Source organism: Prosopis cineraria, unplaced genomic scaffold, assembly GCF_029017545.1.
Source record: "Prosopis cineraria cultivar Desert tree isolate PC_DT_omini unplaced genomic scaffold, ASM2901754v1 PC14, whole genome shotgun sequence".
NCBI classification, from domain to species: domain Eukaryota; kingdom Viridiplantae; phylum Streptophyta; class Magnoliopsida; order Fabales; family Fabaceae; genus Prosopis; species Prosopis cineraria.
Genome location: NW_026555345.1, coordinates 25,524,592 through 25,542,103, shown reverse-complemented (window position 1 = coordinate 25,542,103; position 17,512 = coordinate 25,524,592). Strand labels below are relative to the sequence as shown.

The 17,512-nt window shown below is 29.1% G+C and overlaps 1 protein-coding gene across 1 annotated transcript; it reads right to left on the bottom strand.

Annotated features, from left to right (window-relative positions):
* Positions 1 to 7,439: 7,439 nt before the first annotated feature.
* LOC129292402 (probable carboxylesterase 18) lies at positions 7,440 to 9,207 on the bottom strand. The gene is made up of 2 exons (XM_054929960.1): positions 8,965 to 9,207; positions 7,440 to 8,736 (listed from the first exon to the last, which is right to left on the bottom strand). The coding sequence occupies exons 1-2, from the start codon at positions 9,205 to 9,207 to the stop codon at positions 7,663 to 7,665; spliced, it is 1,317 nt and encodes a 438-aa protein (XP_054785935.1). The 3' UTR covers positions 7,440 to 7,662.
* Positions 9,208 to 17,512: the final 8,305 nt, after the last annotated feature.

Here is a 17,512-nt window from a genome sequence, read left to right as displayed (position 1 = left end):
ATAGTTGTGAGAAACTTAACAGTAATTTAAAAAAAAACTATTTTTTTATTCCCATGAAAAATGTATTACATTTATTTCTCACAAACGATGCAAGAGGTATAATAAGACAAGGGGCACAAGTGGGGTGAAAGGGGCAGCACCAAAACACGGGGTAGTAAATGAAAACCGTGCCACTTCATGTGTTATACTCTCCTTGTCAAATCATTTTGTCACGTGATATGGGTTTATCATTATTTTTTATGAGAATTTTCGTTGGGGCCTTCAAAATCAACGTATTTGCTGGCGGCTCCAAAATCCTTCAATGTAATAAAGTTTTAGATTTTAATTATCAAAATATCCCTCTTAATTTTTTCTTTTAAAAAATTAATTATTTAATTCATATAGTTTTGACTCAGTTATAACTTAATCCTTAAACTTTGACTCATTATAATTCAGTCTTTAAAATTTTAACTTAATTGTAAATCAGTCTCTGAACTTTTTTTCTTGTAATTTAGTTCCTGAAGTTTAAACATCTTAAATATTGATCTTTATATTTTAAAAAATAAAATTATAAAAATTAAAAATATTTTAAAATTTATTACTGATCTCTTAAATTACTAAACCCTATAAATATTAAAAGTTTAAAATATTTTTAATCTTTATAATTTTATTTTTTAAAATATAAGGATTAATATTTACCATGTTAAAACTTCAAGGATTAAATTGCAAGAAACAAAGTTTAAAAATTAATTTAAAACTGAATTTAATCTTTAAAGATTGAGTTATAATGAGTTAAAGTTTAAGAATTGAGTTATAACTAAATCAAAACTATAAGAATCAAATAAATAATTTTCTTTTGTCTTTTTTTTTTTTTTCAAGTGTCCCTGTCTGTGGAGCCACCGTGCCGAAGCTCGGCACCGACGATAGCCAGATAATTGCTACCAGTAATTGGAGTCAAATGTTCACTTGAACGAACAAGCTATTGAGTACATACGTAATAACTTTGACTTCTATGTATTTTGTTTTCATATGCTGTTGTATATTTTGGAAGAATTATTGTAAACATCTGAACAATGTTGTTCAGATGCAAAAGAAGTTATCAATTTTTAAAACTCAATGAATTCTTATTTTATAACTTATTCATTTGACGTTAATAAATTATCAAATATTATACTAACAAGAAAAACATGCTATAAATTTTTTTTAAAACAATTTTCATGTGTTGCTATTAATCATAGATAAATTGTTGTAAATATCTGAATAATTACTTGTAAATATTTAAATATGACTTGTAATATATAAAAAAGTTGTTAATTTTTAAAATGATATTATCAAGTTATCAATATTATATTAAGTAAAAAATATATGTTATAAATTTATTTTTTAACTATTTTTATTGATTGTTATTAATCAAGGATGAGTTGTTGTAAATATCCAAATAGCCACTTGCAAATATTTAAGCATGACTTATTAATACATAAAAAAATATTGTCAATTTTTAAAACTTAATTTGTTCGAATACTTACAACTTGTTTCTTCAATATTTTCAAGTTGTTAATATTATCTTGAATAGTGTGTGTGTTTTATAAATTTATTTTTTAAGCATTTTTATATGCCTTTGTTGATTTTGGACCCTTTGTTATTAATTTTTGAACAATTACGTGTAAATATTTAAATATAATTTGTTAATATATTAAAAAAGTTATCAATTTTAAAAATCTAACTTATTTAATTTTTTATAACTTGTTCCCTAAATATATGCATTATAAATTTATTTTACAAAAGCTCAAGAAAATCTCAAGGTTTTGAAAATTGACAACTTTTGAAAACTGGCAATCAGCAATAAGGACACTTTTTTTCTTTTGAGAGAGAGAAATGAGTATTTTAGTAATTGATACCTAAAATTTATTACATTGAAGGACTTTGACTGTTATGTACTTTCAAAATGTTTTGGCCTTTTTGACAACAAATAAATTCATTTTGAAGGTCCTAAGTAAAATTCTTAGTTTTTTAAATACAAAACAACGCTAAAATCATGTATAAAAGCAATGATTTGAAAATCATACCAAATTGAATAGTTGAACTGGTTCAACCATCAACTCGACAAACAAGCATCTTGGTCTGATCTATTTTATGGGTTGAGTCATTTCGAATTGGCTTTTGAATTAGAAACTGAATTTGAATTAGGGATTGGGGCAAGTTTTATAGAGCCAAACAAATTTTAAACTTTTAAAGATACAAAATTTTTTTCGTGCCAAAATAAAATTCAAAAGGCTTAAACAAGAACTTTGCGTCTTGAAGAAGGAGGAGAAGGTCAGTGGAGCTCGAAGAAATAAAAATAAAAGAGGAGAAAAAATATTAATAAAAATAATAATAAAATTTTTTTAAATTATATAAATGACACTTTAATATCTCAAAATGCCATAATTCTCTTGAAGTCTCTTAAAATTTTTTTGTCATTAAAAAAATTAATATAAATGACTAAATTACTTTAATTTAAATATCAATTATCATTCACAAGTTTTGTTATTCACAACTTTTTTTTTTCTTAAAATTACAAGAATGCAACATTAATTTATAAGTTTACATTTGAAATTATGATATTTCTCGAGTGTTGTAAATATTCCATTTATAAGTTTTGTTTTAAAATTCATAACTTTTTTTCTTAAAATTACAAAAATTTAACAGCAACTTGTAAGTTTGAATTAAAAGCAATTTGATCATTTATATTAATTTCTTAATGACAGAAAATTTTTTAAAAACTTTAAGGTAATTATGACATTTTGAAAGATTAAAATATTATTTAAATAATTTAAAGGGATTTTTATTGTTATTTTTTCAAAATATTAAGCAAGTAGCAAGAAGAAGACAGTGATAATATTATCGAACCTGAGCTACATTCAAGAGAAACAAAATTGTTGTTACAGCTGTTTTTATTTTTAAAAATGAGAGAGGCACCATGGAAGAGAAGAGAGACGTCGAACTGAAACTACATGGAGATCCAAAGAAGACGAAAAATAAAAGAGCGATACTTTTGATTTTCCAGTGACCACAAAATATCCATTTGTTTTCTTTTGATTACACTCTTGGTTTGGCCTTTTGGCGTATTTGTTTCTTTCCCCAACGTTCTGAACAAGAACTTGAAAAGAGAACCCTTTTCCAAATTTTGTAGCTTTAAAATAGTATTTTATACCTTAAACATAATACTAATTAATAGTAATTTAACAAGGGAAAAAAAAGTTATATTTAAATTTATTTTTAAGTTCTCTAAAAATTTGATATTTTATTTTATATGTATAATATTATTTTTATTTAATTATTCTGTTATTGTTTGACCAACAACATAACGGATCAAACCATAAAAACTGTAAACCAATGACATTTTCAGTTTGATAATTGATCCAATTTTTAAAATATTGTATAAAAGAAAACAAATACTAGCTCAACTCAATAATCAACATATTTATAAAAGTTAGACCATGACATTCTACCATGGATTCAAATAAACATATAGATGCCTGTCTGCTTGCTTATTAGATATCCCATGACAACTTAGATTTTATTATCTTAATTTTCTTATTATTATTTTTTTTACCCAGTTTTCCCGTGTCCTCGAGTATCCAGTTGGAGGTTAACTTTATTTTGATGTACTCCTTCATTTTCTTCATTTGAAAGTTGTTTTACACTAAAAAAAAAAATATCTTATGACAACTTAGATTTTATTATCTTCATTTATCTATCACCAAGGTATATAAATCTTATGGGTTTTGATATGATCTGATTTTTTCTGTCTCCTAACACTTTTTTTTTTTGGTAATCTTGTGCTAAAAAATAATTAAAATATTTGTATGCACTAACTAAATGATACTCCCTTTCATCTTATTTATAGAATAGAGAGAGAAAAAATTTTATTCTTATTTATAAGTCACTTATTTATAAATTTTTTTTTACCCTTCATTGAATGTTAGAGAGAGAAAATATATTATTGAAATGTGTATATTTAGTAAGGGTAAAGTTAAGAATTTATTAAATTTTAAGACAGAGTTAATGGCTTTTAATGTTATCTTTAATATTGAAAAGATATATTAAAAGTAACTTATAAATAATTATTAAATTTTATGAAAATTAATAATGAATTGTTAATTTATATGAATAAAAAAGTAAAAATTAATTTACTTAATAAATAGTGACTTTTGATGTCACATCTTATTCTCCTTTTCATATGTTTGAGAACAATGGCCACATGAGATACAACAAGAACAACGTGATAATTATTTATTTATTATTAATAATTTTTAATTTAATACACCTCATAATAATTCCTTAATCATATTAGAACCAATAATTATTTAACATTTTCATTCAAATGATTACTAAATTATTATTATAATTGTAAGGTGCAGTTGAAGTTTATAAATCATTCTTGAAACTGAATTGATACATTGAAGAAATTATTCTTACGGTGATGAATTTTAAAAATTGTTCTCCCCCTACACGATTTAAAATGTAGCATTTTGTGTAATATTTTAGTATTTTTTTTATATTGTATAGTATATCAGTGAAAAAACTAGCTTTGCACCATCTCGCTTCAACTTTGTTACCGCATCTTCATGTTTTTAGACCTTTTTATAACCATTGTGTATAATTTTTTTATTCTCACATGAACATATATTATGCTAAAGATTTTTATAAAATGATAACATGTTAAAAGAATGCAATAACTGAAAATAAAATGTCAAATTAATAATAATAAGTTGAAATTATTCAGATATTGAACAATTTTACTTTTAATATAATAAAAAATAACTTCTCACTTTAAAATCGATTCAGCGAGAACGACTTCTTTAAAATGTCAAAATCATTCCTTTCATAAATTATTTTTGGTGTAGTACTTCAAAAAAACACTCTCCACGCTGCAGCATTTTAAGAATTTCTTTTTGTTGTATGCAGCATTTTGGTGAAAAAGCCCCCCATAGCCATATCTTTGTCAGTGTCAACCTTGAGTCCCCCAATCTCCCCCTCCACCACTCTGTTCACGCACGTGGACTCTGTTCTCTCTTAGCTGCATCCTTTTTCTTTTTCGCTCACAAGTCTCGGCCAAATCTCCATTTTGATGCCATGAGCTCAAGAGATTCTTCAGCCGCTTTGACACCAACGATGATGGCCAGATCTTTGTTTTTAAGCTTGACAACGTTCTCAAATCCCTCAGTTCAAGCCTTCTGAATCTCCACCGACGGTGACTTAGCAAAGCTCCATGACTAGGTCCGAAGATTTTGTCATATTCTTCGATGTTTAGATGAGAAAGAGATTTTTTCATATTCTTCTCTGGGAAGAAATTCTGTAGAAGCCGGAGTATTTTAATAGGCAAAATGGAATGGCATTTTCTTGCCTATTTTCAGATCATTGGGAGTGAAGAACCCATTCAATTCTGGGTCCATATAATTGTGATCCTTTCCCTTCACCCTTTTAGCATCTCTTGCAAGATTTTGTTAATCATTTGATGCTTCCTTCAGTTCAATCAATGCCTTGCCTAGAAAATTCAAGCTCTGTGTTGATCACTTGAAGCCAGTCTTAGAAAATTATTCTGAATTTGATTTGTTCTGAATCTCAAGGGATTACCATTTATCTTGTTGAAATTTTGCTTATTGGATTTGGTCCCTTTTCTTTGTTCTTTCTTCATTTTGTTTGTGGCTGATTCATCTTGTTTTAAATGAGAATGATATAAAATCTAGTAGAAAAATGAGAATTCTTATCTTGTGAAAAATGAAGAATTCACGTCCGGATGTGCGTGTGGTTTGGAACTTTTAGTTTGGATGCCAGTTCAAATGATCAAATGGTTAGACTTCACAAATTAAAAGCCAAGTCAGAACCCCATGTCTTGCCACAACATCACATGATGGGAGACTTCACAGTTAGAAAGAGATTTTTGCTTCTCTAAAAATTAATTAAAGAAAAAAATTATCCTATTTAAAAGTACATAATGTCTAGCACTTCTAAAAAAAAATTTAAAAATAAAATTAGACTTTAATCTTTATTGTATTCATGATTTCAGCATTAAACTTTAAAAAATGTTTATAAGTTTTGCAGTAGTGCTAGAAAAAAATAATTTTTTATTTTTGTTTTGTTTTTTTGTTTTGTTTTGTTTTTTTTTTTTTGCATAAACCTTTTATTCATTTGCTGTGGTCTCGAATAAGTCCCCGCAAATATTGGTACAGATCAAGCTAATTTGCATGCATGACTTTAAATGAAAAATACAGTAAAATGCAGGAAACTTACAGCTACTCAAGTCCACCTGTGAAAAAAATATGTGAAGAGAGTTATATGAATTTAGAACCACTAAAAAAAATAGATAAATAATCAGAGAATTAAAAAGACCTTTTTGGATGGACCAGGAGTCTCTCCACTTTTTCCCCTTCCTTTCCCTCCACTTCTCCCATCCTTACTATTTAAATTTTTTTATTAAATAATTTTTTTAAATGAAAAAGTTAATGAATGGTGGAGATGGAGAAAGTGGAGGAAAATGAAAAAAAAAAAAGTGAAGAGACCCTACTTTCATTTGGATGAAGGACCTGAACGCCATGATTCCTCAAGTCCACAAATTTTCTTCTCATTGTAAATTTCTTTATTGTTAATAGTGATATGTAGAATGAGACTATCTGTTTTCGATAAGATGAGACCCTCTTTGTTTTACTTTCTGACCATAGCGTCACGGCCTTGAAACTCCCTTTCCTTGAACCGTATCGGCTTTAGCTTGATCCCTCTCTTGATCTTTGCTAAGTCAGCCGAATCCCACAAGTCGGCAAAGAGACTAAGAGAGCTAGATGCATAAGTAGAGAGTAAAAAGTTTGAGTGAATGAACTTTGAGAGCTTTTACACTATACTTGAGTTGCTTGTGTTTACAAATGAGGGGTGAGGGTATTTATAAGCCTTCTCATTTCTCTAAAAAATTCCTACCTCCTTAATGGACGGTTGGGATTGATTCGATCTTACGGTGTACATTCTATCTCTAAAATATTCTATAAAAATATCTACAACAAATATCTAGATATTTATAAAGAAATTTCTAGAGACTATTCCTCAAGATATGTGTGGAATATTCTAGAACATTCTAGAATATTCTAGATATCTTCACATTTTTTCATAAGTTTCTAGAACCTTTTAGAAACTTCTAAATCTTTTTAAATTTCTCTAGATAATTTTAAATTGTTCTAGATGCCTCTAGAATATTTTAAAATATATTAAACCTTTATTAAAAGCTCTGAAATTCTCTTCATTAGTTTAGAAGTCTCTAAAAATTTCACAACGACAATACGCAGTGTCAAGTGGACGACATGATCAATGAATTATTGTTTTATTTTTCTCCGGAAGCATTGAGTTCGTCTGGTGTCTTATCAATCGAAGCAGCATTTTACTACAAGATATCAGAACTCGTCCACCAATCAAATTCTGCCAGCACAATATTTCGATAAGAGTGTGCTCTATAAATAATTTTCTTTATATTCACACACACATACTAGAAGAAGAATTAGGTAAGATACGATGATGCATTAATTTACATCTCCTCTTTTCATCAAATAAAAACCGCTAAAGGCTTCGAGAAATTATACGCCGCGTACTGCATATTATATTATGGGCAAGTTAAGACTGTGCCTTTGCTTTAATCTCATGGAGGTAATACCCCAATTATTTCATGTTGCTGAATCGCTGGTTCACAAAATCCTTGACTCGGGAAATTTGATGAGGTGACGGGGGCAATTCTGGAAAAAAGTAAAACGCATGAATCGTGTTTGGATACTCGATTAGCTCCACCTTCTTCCCGGATTTCTTCAGCCACTCATGGTACTTCCTCTGCCGGTCAAGTAACGGGTCTAACCCGCCCACAAATATAATTGTATCCGGAAAATTCATGCCCGAAATGTCCAAGCCGTTTTTCCCCGTCACGTTAACCGCCTCATGGTCCCGATCTGACCCGGCCGGCAAGAAAAATTCCCACACCCAATCAGTATTGAACACCGATGTTATTGGGGCTCCATCGAGTCGGATCTCGGATTCGGTCCTATCCACACCACCAAAAAATGGTTGTATGGAAACCAACCCGATAACCTTCACCTGTCGGAGCTCCTCTTGGCAAACCCGAATTGCCAGATGATGGGCCAAGTTGGCCCCCGCGCTATCACCGGCCAAGAAGCACCTTGACATGTCAGCTATCTCAGGCAGAACGTCGCCGTTCAAATCAAGGAACTTGAGGACATCGAAGCCGTCGTTGTACTGTGACGGAAAACGGTGTTCTGGGCAGAGGCGGTAATTTACGGAGACGACGATGGACGGAATCGAACGGGAGAGTCGTCGGCAAACGGCATCGTACCAAGACGACGATGCGGACAAGAACGAAAAGCCGCCACCGTGGAAGTAGATGACGACGGGAAGAAGGGAGGTGGATGAGGAGGAGATGGTGGGTGTGAAAAGACGGAACCAGAGGTTGCGGGAGTTGTCGACGATAACGTCGGAGGACTTAACGCCGTCGAGGGGTTTGGGAGTGGGTGCGGCTTTAAGGTCGAAGAAGTTGAAGAGACGGCGGTTGACGCTGCCGTTGCGGCGGCGAGAGATGTTCAGGAGGAAAGAGAGGAAGAAAACTGAAAATCGTACCTTCCATGGAAGATGGGATAGAGAAGCCATTACTTGGGTAGTAGCGTTCACTGTGAGTTTTGGCTCCGGCCAATGCACGAATTTATAAGCTGGTACGTTGTGCATAGCAGACTGAAATTAAAATAAAAAATTAGCTTTCAGGAATTTTTTTATGAGAAAATTACATATTCGTCCCATTAGAGTGATTTATTTAAACTAAGTCTCACAAAATTAAAAAATTACAGTTGAATCTATTAAGATTTGAGTGTAGTTTAAAGTTGTAGTATAATTACAATATTTTTCCTTAATTAAATCAAATTGTATATGAAAAAGAACTCAATCATTCCGGCCACGACTAACTTTGTGTCCCTGCCCTAACCTCTGCGAACTGTTCCTCGTCATTAAAGGCTGAAACACGCGAATAAGAGGGAGATGAACAACATGTAACCCAGAGAAGATGAAGCCGGCCACGGACCTTGCGAACAAAGGAAGAAGAACAACGACATACAACCTAGAGGAAGGTGAATGAAGACGAAGCAAGCGATCGGATGAAGGCGAGCGACGAATCTTGCGAGCGTTTCCATCTGACGTGTTTGCTAGCATTTTTATCTTGCCCTTTGATCAATACATAACTTTTGCCGACAAATTAATTTTCAAGAGTTTGCTGGGTTCAATCAGTTCAACAATAAACGAAAGAATTGAAGGTCGCATTTGGTTATTAAAAGCGAACGATGAAATAAATTAAAAAAATCAACATAAAAAGAAATTAAATTATCCTTTCTTTTTATAATAAACATAATAAAGTTTATTATTATATATTATAAATATTGTAACCATCACACCCTTTAAAAATTTTATAAATAATAATTTTTAATCTTATCAATTAAATTATCTCATGTGCTTTACTATTCCTTTTAATCTTTTTATTTTTAGTTTTATTTTTTCAATCCATTTTTTTTAGCAACCAGACGTGGCCAAAAGCTTTAGACATTTCCTTGTTTGGGTCCCTTGTATTTGCACTTGATTTATTTTGAAAAAATGACAATTAAGGACCTGCTAAAAACATTAATCTCAATTACGAATCGTAAAATTTTAAAATTTCAATTAAGGATCATGGTCCTTAATTGTGATAAAAAATATAATTTGTGAAGTAGAATTTACTAACGCGACTTGAAAATTTACTAACCTAACTTAAGAAAATTACTAACGTATATTGTGAAAACATGAAACCCCACTTGAAAATAAAATATTTAACAAAAAACGTTACTTGAAAATTCACTAACTAGACTTGAAAAAATTTTTAAAATATTGTGAAAAAATGAAACCTCACTTGAAAATCATTAATAAAAAGTGACTTCTTCAAATTAGTGTTTTTTATTAAACAATCGATTCCCAAGTGGAGTTTCATATTTTTATAATATATGTTAGAAATTTTTTTCAAGTCAAGTTAGTGAATTATCAAGTGACGTTTTATTTTCAAGTGGGGTTTCATATTTTTACAATATACATTATAAATTTTCTTAAATTAAGTTAGTGAATTTTCAAGTGATAATAATGAATTTTACCTCACAAACTATATTTTTTATTATAATTAAAGACCACAATCTTTAATTAAAATATTAAAATTTTATATTTCGTAATTGAAATTAATATTCTTAATAGATCGTTAATTGTCGTGCTCCCATTCATTTTTCAATAATAGAGGGACTTTATCTTCTTTTTTTTTTCTTTCTTTTTTTTTTTTGCATGGGAAAAGCACGTAGCAAGACTTGAAACGACCTAGCTACTACTAGAGTTCAAATTACAGGTACGCCTGTCATCAAACAAAATAGCAAGGCAAAAAGGGTGGGGCTTCATTCCAGGATTGAGAATCTGATTGAAGGGAGCTCGTTCTCATAGGAACTACGTATTTTATCAATTTATTATACTAAATATAGCATCGGACCACCCTGTATGAGCTGCCAATTTTGAAAAGGGCCCTCCATTTTTGTCAATTGTGCATGTGCCATCGAAATAGGGACCAGCTGTTTATAATTTCCAAAATAAAGGTGCCAACTTGCTACTTAATTTTTGATAGCCACACATGCCCTCCCTCATATAATATCATTATCACATTTCACGGAGGCACTATGTTATGAGGACCAAAAACTGCTTTTTCCCCATTAAAAAAACAATTTTTTGTTTCCTGACTAAGTTAAGCATTTGAATCATAATGAAGTCTATAAAATTAATGTTTAACTTTTTATTCCCTTTAAATCTTAAAGAACATAATATTTTAGTTTTAATTAATTAAATTTAATTTTAGGACTTTATGTTTGATTTTCTCAAAAATTAAATTTTATAAGCTTGCACTAATCACTCAGTATATTTATGGATTATAACCCTTTAGTTTTAGGACTTTATATTGTTTATTTTATTAGTTCTTTATATCTATCATAGTATTATTTACTTTATATTTTAAAAAATTATATTGTATTCTTACTAATTTAATAATTTAAATCATTCAAGGTCTATCAGTAAAAAAAAAATATTTTAACTTTTATCTCTTTATTTGTAATTCCAAAGCTAGTTCACATATTTTTGAGGAAATATTACTTTTTTTGTAAATAATACTAAGCTTCCTATAGCAAAATCTACTAATACATAGAGTTTAGTAGAGGGGATGATTTCTGATCATCTACCAAACCTTGTTGGAGGATTGGTGAATGATCAAAGATGCAAAAAAGTTGTCCCTAACAATGAGCATATTTAGAAAATCAGCACAAGCCTCAAAGAAGTTGCTCGCTCTTTTGACAGAGGAAAGCATAGGCTCTCTTGTCAAAAGATTAGAATTTGCACAAGCTCTAGGCTTACAGCTAGTAATATGGGTTCTCAACCCGCCACCCCATAAAAAATGAGTTCAATTTTATGTAAGAGATTTTGGCTCACCCTGTATTGTTTGAACTTACAGAAGACTAACCCACAACTTCACGAGTTAGCTCGCTTATTTAAAAAAGATAAAAATAGTAGAATCATTTTAAATTCTCAAACTCGTCAAAATTTTACCACTGAACCATCTAGAGCAATTTTAAATAGTTAATTTATAAAAATTATAAAAACTTTAAATATTGAATTAAGCCGTAAGATTAAATCTATATTATCCAAATTGATAACAAAATATATTTATTACTTTTTTATAATTTTATTTTAATAATTATAAAATAAAAAAATAAAATTTGTTAAGCTAGACCATCCAAAATCAAAACCGGACTCAATGTATTATAACATATCCTTAACAACTAAACTAATTAACCTTCATCAGAGGGTAGAAAGCCTTCATTTAGATAACAAAGAAATGAAGAACAAATTTTCGTTGCCGAAATCAATATCAACATATAATATAAACAAAATTAATATGCTAAGTTGAACATTTTATTCCACACAATAAATAAGAGAAAGCAATTTAGTCATGTCAATAAAAATAAAAGGAAAGACATCAAAATATTTGTACCGTAATAGCTATATTTTTTTCATTTGCTTTCTAGACTTCTACATGTTAATTATATTTTATATTTTATTATATTTTATTTTTTTGTTTGTGGCAAATGAAATGTTGGAGAAATCTACTAAAATTAATGTTATTGCGACTTCTAATAAAGCTTCTAACATCATGACTTAGAAGAAATTTTCAAGTTTTGGATTATAATTAAACTTTTTAATACTCCTATGTTTGTTTGTGATTGATATTTATTTATTTTGGACTATATTAATGTATTTTTAATTTGTATTTTTTTAGAAGGGGTTTTATTGTTATTTGAATAATTATTTTTTAGGAAGAAAATATGATTTTTTACTACTAAAAAGAACAATGAAGAGAAGGAAATTTATAATTTTTAAAATTTAAAAAAATGTATATAAGTTTTTTTTTATTGGGGAGCTAACCCATCAAGCCACTGCTAGTTGGTGGGTTGGTAGAAATAAAACCCGCATAAGATGTAGGTTATATCAACCTGTCTCATTAAGCCCGCAACCCATTGTAAGTCAGGTTGCGTGTTGACCCATATTACCAACTCTACCTAAACTAACCTTAAAAAAGCTAGATAATATTGAATTCTTATCATCTTCAAGTTTTTCTCCAAAAGACATTTCTACATGTGGAGAATTTTTTTAATCTTTATAATTGTTAAATTTCAATTAAATTTTTGTAATTTGAAATTTAATTCATAATTATTTTTTATTAATATTCCGTCATATATTCAATATTTAAAGTTAAAAATTAGTTAGAAAAATTTAAAGATAAAAACTAAATACAAAAATACTTGGAAGCATATTGATAGTTTGAGGAAATAGGGATAAAAGCTGAACTAATAGCCGTAACGATCTAAGGTTAAGCTTGCACATCTCATATTGTTTAGATTTAGTTTAAGTAGTTTATTTTTTATCAGCACTAATTACTTATTAATAATTTTATTTTAAGTAAAAGTTGATTCGAAAAACCATTAATTCCTTATATGTCAAATAAAAAAACAATAAAAATATAGACTGTTGAAGTAAAATAGACTTCAAGTAAAATGTCAGCCATTATACATTTATGGGCCACTGAAGTTTGTTGGCCCAAATCCTTTTTTCTTCCCTGCTCTTCCTCCAACCGACTTTCCCTCAAATGGATTTTTTTTTTTACCACAAAAAGATTACAACCTCCGTTCCTATTTATAAGATGAAGAGAAAAACTTTTTCATTTAAAAATTATATTATTAATTTTTTAATACAAGTTTTGAACCTTGGTTTGGGTTGGGAGAAAATTAAGAAGAAAAAACTATGAGAAAAAAATGCCATTCTTTTTTTTTATCACTTCCGGTGGTTTCTCTTTCTAATTTTCCTCCCCCACTATTTTTTTTCCTATTTTTCCTTCCACCCAAAGTAAGAATAAATGTCTGTGAGATAAAATATATCATGAAAATATGTATATTTAATATAAGTAATGTAATAGACCTAATTTTTGTCAAAAAAAATTTTTTACAAAAGAAAACCTCCCCCCTTTATTTTTATAAATAAACATTTTTCTTAAAAATGTACCTATCCAAATAAAGCGACATCAAGATTAACAATTATCACTGGACTTAAAGCAGATGGGGCCTAATAAATAATTTGCAGCAAGTTCAGGGTTCAACAATAATTTATAGATATAATCAACTCTGTTAAACACACATTTTTCTTATACCATTAATATGTACAATCCAAAATAAATGAGCTTGGCCTAATAGAAAATCATGGTCCATATTGACGTTTTTAAAAGTTATCCAGCTCAAACAAAAAGATTGAGTAGTTATAATCAAATAACCTATAACAATTATCTAAAATAAAATTTATAAGGGTCCCTAGGTTATGGCAAGTATAATTACAAAATAAATAAAAAATCATGTGCCAAGCCGAGAGAAGGGAGCCTAAGCTCACTTCTTCGATGCCTTCCTTGTAGCTCTACTTGACTGCTCACCTAAAAATGATAAGAAGTAACATGTGAGATTAAAAATCTCAATAACAGTTGGTTATTTTAATATATACCAACATATTTCTTGAAATCAATTCACAAACATATCCATAAATATACATATGCATTTCACAATCAATATACAAAACAAGACATGCAATGTTCACAATTTTATAACAATTTTTAAATCAATGTCAAATTAAAACAATAGTGATACATTTTTCAACTTCACCCTTATGGCTCCCAACTCCTTTATTACCGCTAGCTGGAACCTAAACTGAAGTTATACCCGACTAAACATACATTGCCGTCAGAATAGGACTCCCCTTCTTAAAAAGAAAGTGCACATCGTCCTAAAATATTAGAGATATTGAGAACTACAAGAAAAGGCCCAACCATTATGCGCATAGTGGAGGCAAATCACTTGACATAATATTCAATTATCAATCCCAAACAAATAATCATATTACTAGCCATCCTTATTACCTCTTTTGCATCACATAAAATAAATGTCACATTCCACAATAAGATCACACAAGTATTAATATATATATACACAATACTAAAAACCAGTATCTCAATATATGAAAGGATATTTCAATGTTACTTTTTCTTCAAGCTATAACTAACTTAGATGTATGGGAAACTTCTTAACCACAATAATAGATTAATCTATGACATCGAATGATATAAATACCATTAGAGATATATATATATATATATATATATTGTAATTTATCAATTAAATATAAAATTTAATTAAACTTCTCAAATTTACAATCATATCGTTCCAATCTAAATCCCTCGGGTAAAAACTCAAAATTAAATTAAATTAACTTATCTAAATCTCAAAAATATAATTTAATCCATATAGATATCCTATACATCAGATATCACAAATTTTATAGCTAAAAACTTAATCTTAAACTCTCAAATCAGTTTATAGAACAAATCTAGACCGATAGAATTTAAATACTAATTTATCTTTACTAATTAATGGTTCCTGTTGTTAAAAATTAATATTTACTCTAAATTTAAACTTTAAAATTTGCCTCACTCATTAAAATTTTACTATCATTAAAAAGCTCTAGACGAGTAGGAAAATATTTATAAAAGAAGTTTTGATAATAGAAATAGTTTTGAACATTAAATCTTACCTCAAAATCTCTTTAAATCCCTTGTCCTCTCCTCTCCCTCCCTCCCTCCCTCCCTCCCTCTCTTCTTGTGCGTTTCTATGGGAAGAGAACAAGCAAAAAAGAGCACTTTTATATGCTCTTTTCACTGCCTCTTGCCTCATTTTTTTTAATTATACGATAACTTAATAATTAAGTTAACAAGCCTTAGCCCTTTTTTTTATTTTCATTTTCTAAAAATACATCTTAACATAAAATTATATTCTATGTTAAATTAAAAAATATCTTTTAATTAATTTCTTCATCAAACATTCTTACTATTTATTTATTTTTTTCATTAATTCTAATTAACTCTAAAAATTAAAATAGAATGTTACAAGTAAAGTTAGAAACTTAGTAACTTAAAATTTTAAGCAAGAATAAGAAATGTTAAGATTTTTCTTTGTTCTGACACATGTTAAGAGTGATTGACTGAACTGGAATGAGCAAGAGGCTATCACTTTAAACTTTTGCTTCTCTAATTTTAGGCTGACGAGATAGTTTTGCATATTTCCATTTAATCTTGGATAGATTTGAACTCGTATAATATAGGCGGCCCCAAACCAAAAAAAAAAAAATTAAACAAAGGACTATGGTATTATATAAATCAGTGGTGTTGGTCGAAAGTCTCTGTCTCATGAATAATGGTCTTTGAATCATGTTATCAAATTCCAATCTATCAATCCACATCAGGATTTAAATACAACCTTTACATAAAAGCAATAATGATAATAATAATGTGTTAATTCTTATGTAGTTTACGTCGAGATCCTTGTATTTTAGTTCTGTTTTTTTTAATTATTATCCTCTAGTTTCAAGAATTCAAGTTGATTCTTCATACAAGTAATGACAACAAATTAGCATATTGTACACCCAGTAGTGCAAAATACCAATTTTCACTGCCGGTAAAAATGCATTTTTGCTATTGTAAGGGAAAAGTAATAGAAATAAGTGCAGTTGTAATGAGTAATTTTTATTACCAGTGAAATTACAACAGAAGTAATAATTGGATTTATTTTATTGTCCCGTTTGTCAACCAACAAAAGTCATAATTCATCCAGGACTACATTATAGAATCCATTCTTTTAAAGGACTATACTTCATAATACGAATTATAGAGTCTGTTATAGATCATAACTGACTTCATAATTCATATGTGAATTATGGAATTAATATCCATCAAATATGCCATGCATTCATGAACATTATATCGATAATTAGTGAACATCAATAGACATTTTTATTGAGACAAAAACAAATGTATCTTTTTGTTCGTAACAAAATTTGCAAGAAGGGGCCTTCAAACCTGCATTTTTGGATTATATTGGACCCTAAATGCACTTTTTTGTGTTGTGGGGGTCCTAAGTAAGATTCTTCCTTTGAAATACTTACTATTAAATGAACCTAAACCTACTAACAATTGTTTTTACCTTTCTTTCCCTCTCCTAATATCTTTAAGGCTTTATTTATTAAATATTTGTGAGAAAATATAACATATGCTAATAATATTATAAAACAGCATGATATATCATTTTCCAATTATTTTGGGTCTAAAATCATCAGAGACAATGTGATATACTTGTATTTCATGCGCAATTAAGGTGGCAAATTATAATTCACTAGCAAAACAAGTCATAAGTTATGTTAAATACTAAGGTGGCTAAAAGGATTCATCCCATTCATACAAAGTTCAAGTTTAAGATTTCTAAACTCATTGCGAAATTCAATGAATAACTAATCAATTCCTTTTCATTGAGAGATTTTGATGGATGTTGGAGTATTCCATCAATTTTTCTCTTGTGAGCATGCCATATCAAGTTGTTTGCCTCGTTTTCATTGGCAAATAAATGTTTAAACCTCAATATTATTGAAAGATACCATAATATCTTCATGGCCCTTTAGTTTTCAAATCACCACTCTCCTTTTCCATCGCTTGCCTCACATATTAAACATGCATCCAACTCTTCATAATTGTTTTTGTACAATACACTATCATTGAGACAAGTATGTATCTTTTTATGCTTCAATTCCATTATGCACAATATCTTCTTTGCCTCAGACCATAGTAACTACTTGTAAGTTCATTTCCTTTCAAAGGAATCTCTTTTAACAATTTAAGCTATTCTTTGAAACTTGTTACTCTACCCATGTATCTTGCTTTCAAATTGAATAATTTTAACACTCTTGCTAACTACGTATATTTTGCACACCTAGGATACAAGGGTTTTTTTGAATCTTTGCACAAGTTATTATATTTGTGTGCTTGCTC